Genomic DNA, 12252 nt, shown 5'->3' on the forward strand with positions numbered 1-12252 from the left:
CGTGTGTTTTTTCTTCTCCGAGCATGCCCAGTCTTGCTTATCTGATTTTTGTCTGCCGAAATCTGTACTGACTGAGGAACAATCGGCCGTTCTGTTGTTGGCCAACAAAAATTTTATAGCATGCACACCAGATTTTTTTTTCGGCCGAAAAGTCGCAGTTGGTTGTCGGAAGCATCATACTAACAAGCCTACAATCGGCCGATCGGACGTTGGCCGACAATTTACGGCCAACAATCTGTGCGTGTGTACGGGCTTAAGACAGCACATGGGAAGACGGGACAAAATACTATATGTCCTTTGTTCACTGGAGAACAGAACCTATTAATAATATTGAAAGTGGGACTTTTTCAAACTTTGCTATGAATTTGTGAACATCTGTGCACATGTTTGTGCCTAGTGTCTATGTTGGCTTCTTGTTTTAAGGTGCTAAATTTCAGATGAGCCTGCCACACCTAGCACATCCTCAGCCTATAACATTGCTTATCACTTTTAACCTAGTCCTTCACAACATTATTTTTATGATTTCAGTAGAGTGCTTATACCGTGTCAAAGGATCACTTTCTTTTCTAGGTTTGGTTTTCTAACCGGCGAGCTAAATGGAGAAGGGAAGAAAAACTACGTAACCAGAGGCGCCAGGCAGGCAGCTCATCCAGCCATCTTTCTATCAACAGCTCTTTCTCCAACAGTGTATACCAGTCGATACCACAACCCAGCAGCTCAGGTAAGCACCAAGAGAAGGAGAGAACATTATGAACAGTCACTAATTATAAGATCTGAATAGAACCTGTACTGTAAGCACTCTGAGGTCTTTTCTAACATGCCAGCAGGTTGTCTCAGATTTTATTAATGGTAGCTACTAGCAACCAATCAAATTCTCCCCTCCTGTTTGCTGCTGCAGTATGATTGGTTATTGTAGGCACAGCCTAGCTGAGTTGACTCAAACATTGCAACGTTAGTCTCTTTTGAAATTTCATTCCTGCTTTGCTTTTGACATGCTGTGTGTTTCTTTACAAGAGTGAGTGTTTCTTTACAAAAGTGACTAGTTTTATATAAAATTTGTATCTACACGCAGTAGCTAATTCTGAGTTCACTAGATATTTATACACTGCTCAAAAAAATTAAAGGAACACTTTTTTAATCAGGGTATAGCATCAAGTCAATTAAACCCCTGGGATTTTGATCTGGTCAGTTAAGTAGCAGAGGGGTTCCTAATCAGTTTCAGCTGCTTTGGTGTTAATAAATTAACAACAGGTGCACTAGATGGGCAACAATGAGACAACCTCCAAAACATAAACAGTTTTACAGGTGGAGGCCACTGGCATTTTTTTTCCCTACTCATCTTTTCTGACTGTTTTTCACTGATTTTGCATTTGGCTAGGGACAGTGTCACTACTGGTAGCATGAGGCGATACCTGGACCCTATAGAGGTTGCACAGGCAGTCCAACTTCTCCAGGATGGCACATCAATACATGCCATTGCCAGAACGTTTTGCTGTGTCTACCAGCACAGTCTCAAGAGCACACAGGAGATTCCAGGAGACAGGCAGTTACTCTAGGAGAGCTGGACAGGGCCATAGAAAGTCCTTAACCCATCAGAAGGATGGTATCTGCACCTTTGTGCAAGAAGGAACAGGATGAGCACTGCTAGAGCCCTACAAAATGACTTCCAGCAAGCCACTGGTGTGAATGTCTCTGACCAATCAGAAACAGATTTCATGAGGGTGAACTGAGGACCCAATGTCCTCTAGAGGGCCCTGTGCTCACTGCCCGGAACCGTGGAGCTCGATTGGCATTTGCCATTAAACACCAGAATCGGCAGGCCCACCACAGGCACCCTATGCTTTTCACAGATGAGAGCAGGTTCATCCTGAGTGACAGATGTGAAAGGGTCAGAAAAAGTTGTGGAGAACATTATGCTGCCTGTACCATCGTCCAGCATGATCGGTTTGGTGGTGGGTCAGTGATGGTCTGGGGAGGCATATCCTTGGAGGGACACATAGACATCTACAGGCTAGACAATGGTACCCTGACTGCCATTAGATATCTGGTTTAAATCCTTGGTCCTATTGTCAGGTCCTACAGTGGTGCAGTGGGTCCTGAGTTCCTCCTGGTGCACGACAATGCCCAGCCTCATGTCAGGAGTATGCAGCCAGTTCCTGGAGGATGAAGGAATTGATACTATTGAATGGCCCCCACACTCGCCTGACCTAAATCCAATAGAACACTTTTGGGATATTATGTTTTGATCCATCCGACGCTGCCAGGTTGCACCTCAGTCTGTTCAGGAGCGCAGTGATGCCCTGGTCCAGATCTGGGAAGAAATAACCCAGGACACCATTCGTCATCTCGTAAGGAGCATGCCCTGACGTTGTCAGGTATGCATACAAGCACCTGGAGGCCATACAAACTACTGAGTACCATTTTGAGTTGCTGCATCATTTTTTCACTTTTATTTTCGGGGTAATTTTGAATTCAGTCCTCTTTAGGTTAATTATTTTCATTTCCATCAAATGATATGGCATCCTTTCGTTCCTAACACATTACCCTGTCCATATCAGTAGATATCCAGCATGATATTTTCCACCATTAAGATCTGATGTGTTTTCAAAGTGTTCCTTTAATTTTTTCAAGCAGTGTATGTATTTCATAAAATAATGATGTAAAATCTTTTTTAATTTTTTATTTTTTTTTATGGAATCAAAAATGCATTATAACAAAATGTTTTAGTTTTGGTAAATGATGTACTCCTATACTGTATATAAAACCTGTATTTGCAAAGAACCAGATGTATATCATCAGTGTATTATTACCCCCCAATTTTGTATAGAACCAGATGTATATCAGCAATGTTATTAGTACCCCCAATTATGTATATATTTTAATGATACTTTATTTTTCTGAAATTCTAAACTGTAATGGTAAGTTAAGCAGACGTAAACAAAAGTACCCCGTTAAAGCTCAACTCTGGGTAAAAGCAGCCCAGTGCAATGGTTAATTGCTCATTTAGGTCATAGGATACTTTTTACACTTTCCGGAGCTGGGCTTTAACCTGTTAGAGGTCCATCTTTGGCTACATGTATTCATGGTTAACGTTCTGTGCTATTTTGTGTTACAGAGCATGCATGTTGACTGTCCTTACTACCTTTTTTAATTTTACTCACCTGTGTTTTTATAATATAGCCCAATAAAAAAAAGGTTATAGAGTTTACTTTTACAAACAGTAAGAATTGGTATAAAAGTAATATACAAATAGAAAGGTTTAAAGGGTAAGCTCACCTTTTCACAAAAAAATGCAACGGTGACCTAATACCATATATCCTAGCCAACCTTCTGGAACATGCTGCTCATAGCGGCTATGATGCCCTGTGCTGCTGGTGTATTGGTCCATTCAGTGTTGGGGTAGTTACTCAAAAAATTTAACTAGTTACTAGTTACTTCTGTAAATTGTAATGAGATTACTTTACTAGTTACTGCATTCGAAAAGTAACTTCACTACTTATTACTTTACTTTTGAAAAAAAATATGAACAGATTCCAATGCGCATATTTATTTGTAGTGCACAAAAAACAATACAATATTTATTGTTTTATTTATATATATATATATATATATATATATATATGTAGCGGGGTTAAACATGCCTAAAGACACTGTTTGATATGTGGGAAGGAACTAGGCTCCCTCTAGTGGTAGCTGCATGGAATTTCCCGGGCTGTGACTTCCTTTTCACAAGATGAAGAAACTACATCTCCCAGGCTGCTTTGCAAGATCCAGGAACTAGGCTCCCTCTAGTGGTAGCTGCATGGAATTTCCCGGGCTGTGACTTCCTTTTCACAAGATGAAGAAACTACATCTCCCAGGCTGCTTTGCAAGATCCAGGGTGCACGGCTGCACCGCACGGCACTATGGGGGAGGTTATTTAAAGGAGAGAGAAGCGCGCGAAGGGGGGCCTTTCTGTGCTGGACTCTGAGGAACCAGCGAGCGAGAGTGAAGGACTGACACTGGATATTGGGCCAGAGCCTCTTAGCCTGGAGGGACGACGTGGAACCGTCCCATCTCAGGCACGAGGCACATTCCTGGAGGTCATACTGCTGTTTGCCGAGACCGGAAGTCATCCGCCAGAAGGACCTCGCGCGGCTGGCTCATAGCCAAAGGACTGAGACCGCAGTGGAAGCGTGCGAAGGAGAGACTTCTGTTGGTGAGAGGGCACATGCCCAATAACTGACTTTATCTGCTGAAGAGACAGTTTTATCTACAGATAGCGGTAGCGCAGCAGGAGGTGATAAAACCCCGGGGTTTATCACCATACTCTTTCAGGAGACTCATAGACAAACAATAAGGTCTGTAAAGGAGTCGCCAGAGGCTTATCTCTCTCGCAGAAGTTATTGCTCAGTTACGCAGACACCCTGCGGTGACAACTAACAGCTCGTTGTTTTCTCTCTCTTGATCTTTATTCCTAATCTGGATTACAAATGAGCTCTATTCAATAACCTTGCTAGCGAAGATCAACAAGAAAGAAGAGAACTCTGGGGGAGGGACTCAGATAGGCCTACCTACCTGGTACTGTGTCTAGCTTTAATGCAGGAGGAGTGTGGGGGTATTCTTTTACCTTTTTTTAAAGCTGTTTTAAATAACCTTTTATGGATTTGTATTGTATTGTATTGTATCTCCCCTATTCAATTTGATATATAGTAAACTAAGTTTGGTTAATTACAATCCTGTGCGTTGTTCCATTGTGTCACCCAGAAGGACTACCATTTAAGAAGGTAACATAGGTTGCATAGTGAAGTATTGTATTCCAATCTGTGTATCCATTTGATAGTCCAGTTCTATTCTGGGTCAGTTGTGCCTGAGGAGGGATCGAGCCAATTTGATTGGGTTGTTAGGCAGGGTGTAGACCCAATAATATAATCAGCAGCTCCTGCGGGGGTGGTGCTACACGTGGGGGCTCGTCCGGGATTTCTACAGTCCTGCAACACAACCCTCTCAGCCCCAGAATCCCCTCCCACGCAGAAATGGATCCTGCCGCTGCTGCTGAGTGGTGCAAGGAAGAGAATGTCATAGTGGAAAATGGCCTGGTGGTTGAAATCAAGGGAGAAGCCTGGACTGAAGAAAAGCTCCTCCCTGTTTTAAGGGCACTATCCACAGACAGGAAATTCTGGGTGATTGACATAAAAACTGACACCACTGCCCCACACACGTATGCACTGTGTGAGTGGAGGAAAGGGGTCCCTGATTATTTCAATGGAAACAGTGTAAAGACTATTGACCAAACAGAACTTTTCCTGATACATCCAGGAGTTCCTACTGCGGGTCCCTCATCTACTACTCCTGGGGTATCCAGCCAAGAAAAAGGTGTCCAAGAAGGGCATCCTGAGTCATCACCTTTGTCGACTTTTAGCTCAGAACTGTGTGCTGTTCTTGGGGAGATTGTAGCAAAATGTAGTAAGGACTCCTCGAGCTATCTGATGACTGGATATAGGAAGCTCCGGACATTCTCTGGGAAACAGCCTGTGCCTTCAGCAGAAGATGGGTTCGAAGAGTGGCTAGATACCGCCACTCAGGCTTTGGAGGAATGGGAGGTACCAGAACAGCACAAGAAGCAGAGGATCACAGAGAGTTTAAGGGGACCTGCATTAGAGGCTGTACGTAATCTAAAGCTTAGCAAGAAGAACTGCACTGCACAGGATTATTTGGACATTCTGCAAGATGTGTTTGGTCGGACGGAGAACGCAGCTGAACTTCTCTACCAGTTGGACCACTGTTATCAAGAAGAGGGGGAGAAGTTGTCCGAATTCATTAAACGTCTGGATAGGATTATCCACCAGATTCTGTTAAAGAAAGGAATAGACCCCCGGAAAATAGATGAGACTCGTGCACGACAGGTTCTGAAAGGGGCTCAACCTTTAGATCCCATTGCCATACTGTTACGAACTCGTCGAGATGGCGGCATTCTAGAATACCCCGACCTGATTCGAATGGTTAGAGAGGAAGAGGTCATGTTGGACAACAAGAAGAAAAGTCGGCAGTTTGACTCAACTGCCCGGGTTGGAGTGATAAGTGTGGAAGAGGGTGACTCTCAAGTTGAACTCCTAAAGACCCAAGTGTCTCAGTTGATAGAAATGGTGTCCATCCTGACTGGTCAGGTATCCACTCTACCCAAGGGGAGTATATCGGAGAGGCCAGATGAACCTGTTAGTCTTAGCACAGATCCAGAGCCACGGCCTGCAAGATTGTTAACTTGTTTCAACTGCGGGGGAGTTGGGCATGTTAGAAGGGTATGTCCCAGCTCAGGAAAGGTTGCCACGAAAGCTCGCGAGCCAGCGGGAAACTTCAGAGGACACCGGTGAAGGAGTCAACCGGGTGTCCGCCAGTTTTAAGGGACTCCAGGAGTGGTGCAGGATCAGGGAAACCGAGTCAGGGGGTTAGACCCCAATATAACACCCCCAGTTCTAGACTCCGGGTTACTGAGGGAAGGAGAGTCAATGCACACCGGGTTCAGCGGGGGCCCAGATCAAGGAAGAGAAAGGAGAAGAGAGCCAGGGTACAGAGAACTGAATCAGACAACCAGGCTACATCAAGAGAATTCCCAACTAACTTGGTCGGGCCCTCCCCAGTGGTCTCGGTTCAGGTGGAAGGAATTTACACAAGAGCCCTCCTTGACACAGGGGCCCAGGTGACTCTTTTGTATAGAGACTTCTATGATAAATATCTTACCCATCTACCTTTGCAGAAGTTGGAAGATCTGGAGATATGGGGTATTGGGACCCAAAGTTTTCCCTATGACGGGTATCTGCCAATCAAGTTGACCTTTGATCCATCAGTGGCTGGTGAAGCGGAAACCTTCGACACCTTAGCGGTGGTCTGTCCTCGTCCACCAGGGGCCAACAAAAGCTCTCTCATCGTAGGAACAAACACTGACCTGGTAAGGCGCCTTCTGATACAACTGGTCCAGGGACAAGATGCTCAGGCGCCAAGGATCCATCCCATGCTACGGCAGGCCTACCAACGATTAGTGTTGGAGCAAGAGACCCCCGCAGAAGGAGTTGGACGACTCTGGAAGCTGGATAGAGCAGAAAAGGTCTTACAGCCAGGAGAGGTGGCCTGTTTTAAGGCTTCTGTTAAACTCACATGGCAACAGCCGGGTCCCTTCATTATCTTTGAATCAGGTCAAAAGGAGAGACAGAGAGGGATAGAAGTGATCCCTGAGGTGATCCCTTTGAAGGTGTTACAGGAAAACCGTGGAAGGGTTTTAGTGAGTGTCAGAAACACCTCTATTACACCAGTGAAGGTACCGGCCAGAGTGCTCCTGGGCCAAGTCAACCCGGCTACCCCAGTTGCCCCCATTGATTTCAAAGAAAAGGAACAGGGTGAAGCGGTTATAGAGGAGCTTTGCTCTGGAAACGCTGCCCTCCCGCCGGAATGGGTGAAGAGGGCCAAGGCACAACTTGCTCGATGGAGGGAAATATTCTCTAAGGACGAGTTTGACGTGGGATGTGCCAGGAGCGCCACTCATAAGATCCGCCTGAGTGAGGACAAGCCTTTCAGGGAGAGAGTCCGGCGAGTCCCCTTAGGTGACTTAGAAGATCTACGTCAACAGCTGGCAGAGCTCAAAAAGATCGGGATTATCCGAGAATCCAGGAGCCCGTATGCTTCCCCGATAGTGGTAGTCCGGAAGAAAAATGGATCTTTGAGGCTTTGTATCGACTACCGAACGCTGAACAGAAGAACCATCCCAGACCAGTATACCACTCCTCGAATCGAAGATGCCCTACAGAGTCTGTCAGGGGCGAAGTGGTTCAGTGTGATGGACTTAAAGAGTGGGTATTATCAGATCCCCATGCACCCTGAAGATCGGGAGAAAACAGCCTTCATCACCCCTGTGGGGTTCTTTGAGTTCAATCGCATGCCTCAGGGGTTGTCCGGGGCCCCTGCTACCTTCCAAAGGCTGATGGAGAGGACCGTTGGAGATATGAATTTGATAGAGGTACTGGTATACTTGGATGATGTTATCGTGTTTGGCAGAACTTTAGAAGAACATGAGGAGAGGTTGGAAAAGGTCTTGAAGAGGCTACATGAAGAAGGTCTGAAACTTTCTCCTGAGAAGTGCCAATTCTATCAGTCCTCGGTCCATTACCTGGGCCATATCGTGTCTGAAGAAGGGGTGGCCACTGACCCGGACAAGCTGGATGCTGTTGCTTCCTGGCCGAGACCCACAAATGTGACCGAACTCCGGTCATTCTTGGGCTTTTGCTCCTATTACAGGAGGTTTGTGGAGGGGTTCGCCCAGATTGCCCGACCCCTAAATGAGCTCCTGAAGAATGAAGAAGATGATGTCCCTGAGTTGGTAAAGCCGGCGAAGTCCACCATAGGCCCCCGGAAGGCTAAGGAATCCATCCAGGATCAGTGGACCCCGGAATGCGAAGGGGCCTTTGTCCAGCTGAAGGAAACCCTAACCACTGCCCCTGTGTTGGCCTATGCGGACCCCACAAAACCATATGAACTGCATGTTGATGCCAGCCGAGATGGGCTGGGGGGGGTACTTTATCAGGAGCATGAGGGTCATCTGCGACCTGTTGCCTATGTGAGCAGAAGCCTACTGCCTGCTGAAAGGAATTATCCTACTCACAAACTTGAATTCTTGGCCTTGAAGTGGGCAGTGGTTGACAAATTGAAAGACTACCTGTACGGAGCTGAATTCATTGTCAAGACAGATAATAATCCCCTCACCTATCTGTTGACTACGGCCAAGCTGGATGCAACAGGACATCGATGGTTGGCTGCCCTCTCTAGCTTCAATTTTAGCCTGAAGTATCGGCCAGGAATCGGAAATAGGGATGCAGATGCCCTATCCAGAAGGTTGCATGTTCCACAGGAACCTGCGGAAGAATGGACTCATTTGGCTCCAGAAGGGGTGCGTGCCCTATATCAGGGAACTGAATTTCGATCCCGAGGAGGGTCAAGAGCAGAAGAGATTGGGGTTTCGGCTATCGGAGTACCCAAATGCTACTGCCAGGTGACCCAAGTTGAAGGGGAGGGTTTGCCCCGGCTGTCCAAAAGGGACTTGCGGAAGGAGCAGTTGGAAGACCCTTTGGGAAAACTTCTCTTGGAAGCCCTGGAGATCCAGAGCCCTGAGTTGCTTCTAACTGACTCCCCTCAGGGGGCCCGTCTGTTGCATAGAGAGTGGACCCGGTTACAGATCAGAGAAGGAGTGGCCTACCGGAGAGGTCCATCTGAAGATCTGGAGGAGAAGTGGCAACTGTTCTTACCAGCTAAATACAGAGAGGGAGTTCTGGCCGCTCTTCATGATAATCATGGCCATCTGGGGCCCGAAAGAACCTTTCAGCTTGTCAGGGACAGGTTCTACTGGCCTTGTATGAGGGCCGAAGTTGAAGGATACTGTCATTCTTGTGTCCGGTGTATACAGAGGAAGACTCTGCCACGTCAAGCAGCCCCAATGGGCCATCTACAAAGTCAGGGACCCATGGAGCTGGTGTGCATTGATTTCCTTTGCTTAGAGCCTGATCTGAGTGGCCAGGGGAATGTCCTTGTGGTAACAGACCATTTTACCAGATATGCTCAAGCATTCCCAACAAGGGATCAGAAGGCCTCAACGGTAGCCAAAGTTCTTGTAGAGAAGTTCTTTGTACATTATGGGTTACCACAGCGCCTCCATTCTGATCAGGGAAGGGACTTTGAAAGCAGACTGATCAAGAGACTGTTAGATATGTTAGGCATTCAAAAGACTAGAACCACTCCCTACCATCCACAGGGGGATGCCCAGCCTGAACGATTTAACAGGACTCTTTTGGATATGTTGGGGACTTTGAGCTCAGAGAAGAAACAGCATTGGGGCAGGCACGTAGCTGCCATTGTGCATGCCTACAACAGCACTGTCAGTGATGCTACTGGATATTCCCCTTATCGGCTGATGTTTGGAAAGGGAGGCTCGGTTGCCAGTGGATTTGGCCTTTGGCATTTCGCCTGATCATACCTCTTCAGCATCGCATAGAGGATATGTGGACCGACTGCGGAAGAGTCTGAAAGCGGCCTATGACAAGGCTCAGGCCACATCTGATCAACGTGGACTGCGGAATAAAAAAAATTTCGACCTAAAAGTTCGGATCCATGACCTGCAACCAGGGGACAGGGTTTTGTTGAGAAACTTGGGTGTCCCGGGAAAACACAAGTTGGCAGACCGCTGGAAGTCCCAACCTTATGTTATCTGTAAGCAACTGCCAAACCTTCCTGTGTACCAAATTCGGCCTGAGGGAAGTGTGGGTCCATTGAAGGCTTGGCATCGGAACCATTTGCTGCCTCTCTCTGAAGCGGTTCGTATGCCCCCTGTGGAAGACTTGTCAGCGGCCCCTTCGACTTCTCGCCGGTCCAGACCAGTTACCAGATCTCAGACGATGCTCCCAGATGAGGGAGAGGGAAGTTCTCCATCTGAAGATTTGGAAGATGAAGAGGAGGTACCCGACTGGTTGTGGTCATCTCAGTTGCCAGAACCCACACCTGCCTCCCTGTCTTCGTCTGACTTGGCTGATAGAGGAGCCCTTCGGGCAGAAGCCCCTGAATTCATACCCTTTCATATGCTTCCAGAAGAAGCAGCTGAGGATGAAGATCCTGAGGAGGAGGTTGCACCCTTCTCTGAAGAAGAACTGACCTCTCTTGAACCATCAGGTGCCTCTGTGTTGGAACATGAGGAGGGGGACATGGAAGAATCCTCAGAAGTGCCTGATCCTAGTACCTCTGAGAGCATGCCTCCACGGGAACAGAGGGAAAGGAGAGTCATTCACCCACCTAAGAGACTGACCTATGATCAATTGGGTGAATGTTCGGAAGAAGCTGTTTTTATCTCCAAAAGGTCTCCTGACCAGCTTAGTTCCTCCACTGTAGATTTGGTGGGGGACAACCCTAGCTCACCCCCAGGCACAACTGTACAAGCCACCCAAGTTTTGGGGGGTCTGTGAGAGATCATGAGAACAAAGTATTGAAGTAGAAAACGTTTGCATTTAAGTTTGTACATAAGGATATTGGGTTTGGCCATTATAATAAGCACAGTTTTTGATGTTCACAATTTGGTTTACTTTGTGAGTTAATGTTTGCGCACATTTTGTTGCTCTGACCTCACTATATGTTTTTTTCTCTTTCTCACCTTTTGATGTTTTTTTTCAACACAAACTTTAAGATGTAAGTGTTTAAGAAATTGCAAAGGCACATGTGCTTTTTAAAGGAGCACTATATAAAAGCACTAGAAATCAGCACTATATTAACACTGTAGAAATCACTTATTTGCTTATTAATTGCACTTTATCGTTTTACTGTTGCACTGCTATTAGAATACAAAATTGGATGTATTCAGATTGACTTATTTCAGCAAAATGTTAATGTTTTTGTTGTATAATGCCAACCTATGCACTAGGGTACATACTGTTGACCTCTTTGGGGACCAAAGTTTCTCAAGTGGGGGGAGTGTGTAGCGGGGTTAAACATGCCTAAAGACACTGTTTGATATGTGGGAAGGAACTAGGCTCCCTCTAGTGGTAGCTGCATGGAATTTCCCGGGCTGTGACTTCCTTTTCACAAGATGAAGAAACTACATCTCCCAGGCTGCTTTGCAAGATCCAGGAACTAGGCTCCCTCTAGTGGTAGCTGCATGGAATTTCCCGGGCTGTGACTTCCTTTTCACAAGATGAAGAAACTACATCTCCCAGGCTGCTTTGCAAGATCCAGGGTGCACGGCTGCACCGCACGGCACTATGGGGGAGGTTATTTAAAGGAGAGAGAAGCGCGCGAAGGGGGGCCTTTCTGTGCTGGACTCTGAGGAACCAGCGAGCGAGAGTGAAGGACTGACACTGGATATTGGGCCAGAGCCTCTTAGCCTGGAGGGACGACGTGGAACCGTCCCATCTCAGGCACGAGGCACATTCCTGGAGGTCATACTGCTGTTTGCCGAGACCGGAAGTCATCGGCCAGAAGGACCTCGCGCGGCTGGCTCATAGCCAAAGGACTGAGACCGCAGTGGAAGCGTGCGAAGGAGAGACTTCTGTTGGTGAGAGGGCACATGCCCAATAACTGACTTTATCTGCTGAAGAGACAGTTTTATCTACAGATAGCGGTAGCGCAGCAGGAGGTGATAAAACCCCAGGTTTTATCACCATACTCTTTCAGGAGACTCATAGACAAACAATAAGGTCTGTAAAGGAGTCGCCAGAGGCTTATCTCTCTCGCAGAAGTTATTGCTCAGTT

The 12252-nt window shown here is 46.7% G+C and overlaps 1 protein-coding gene across 1 annotated transcript in view; it reads left to right on the forward strand.

Annotated features, from left to right (window-relative positions):
- The window catches only part of LOC309567763 (paired box protein Pax-6-like), a gene marked incomplete at both ends in the record, with an annotated part of 88725 nt that overhangs the window by 57664 nt on the left and 18809 nt on the right, over positions 1-12252 (forward strand). Inside the window, one exon of the mRNA XM_082273210.1 lies at positions 571-721. Coding sequence (XP_082129336.1) covers positions 571-721 — 151 coding nt within the window. The remainder of the gene's footprint in view (positions 1-570; positions 722-12252) is intronic.

The sequence above is a fragment of the Pelophylax lessonae genome (assembly GCF_965119305.1).
Source record: "Pelophylax lessonae genome assembly, chromosome: 12".
Taxonomy (NCBI): domain Eukaryota; kingdom Metazoa; phylum Chordata; class Amphibia; order Anura; family Ranidae; genus Pelophylax; species Pelophylax lessonae.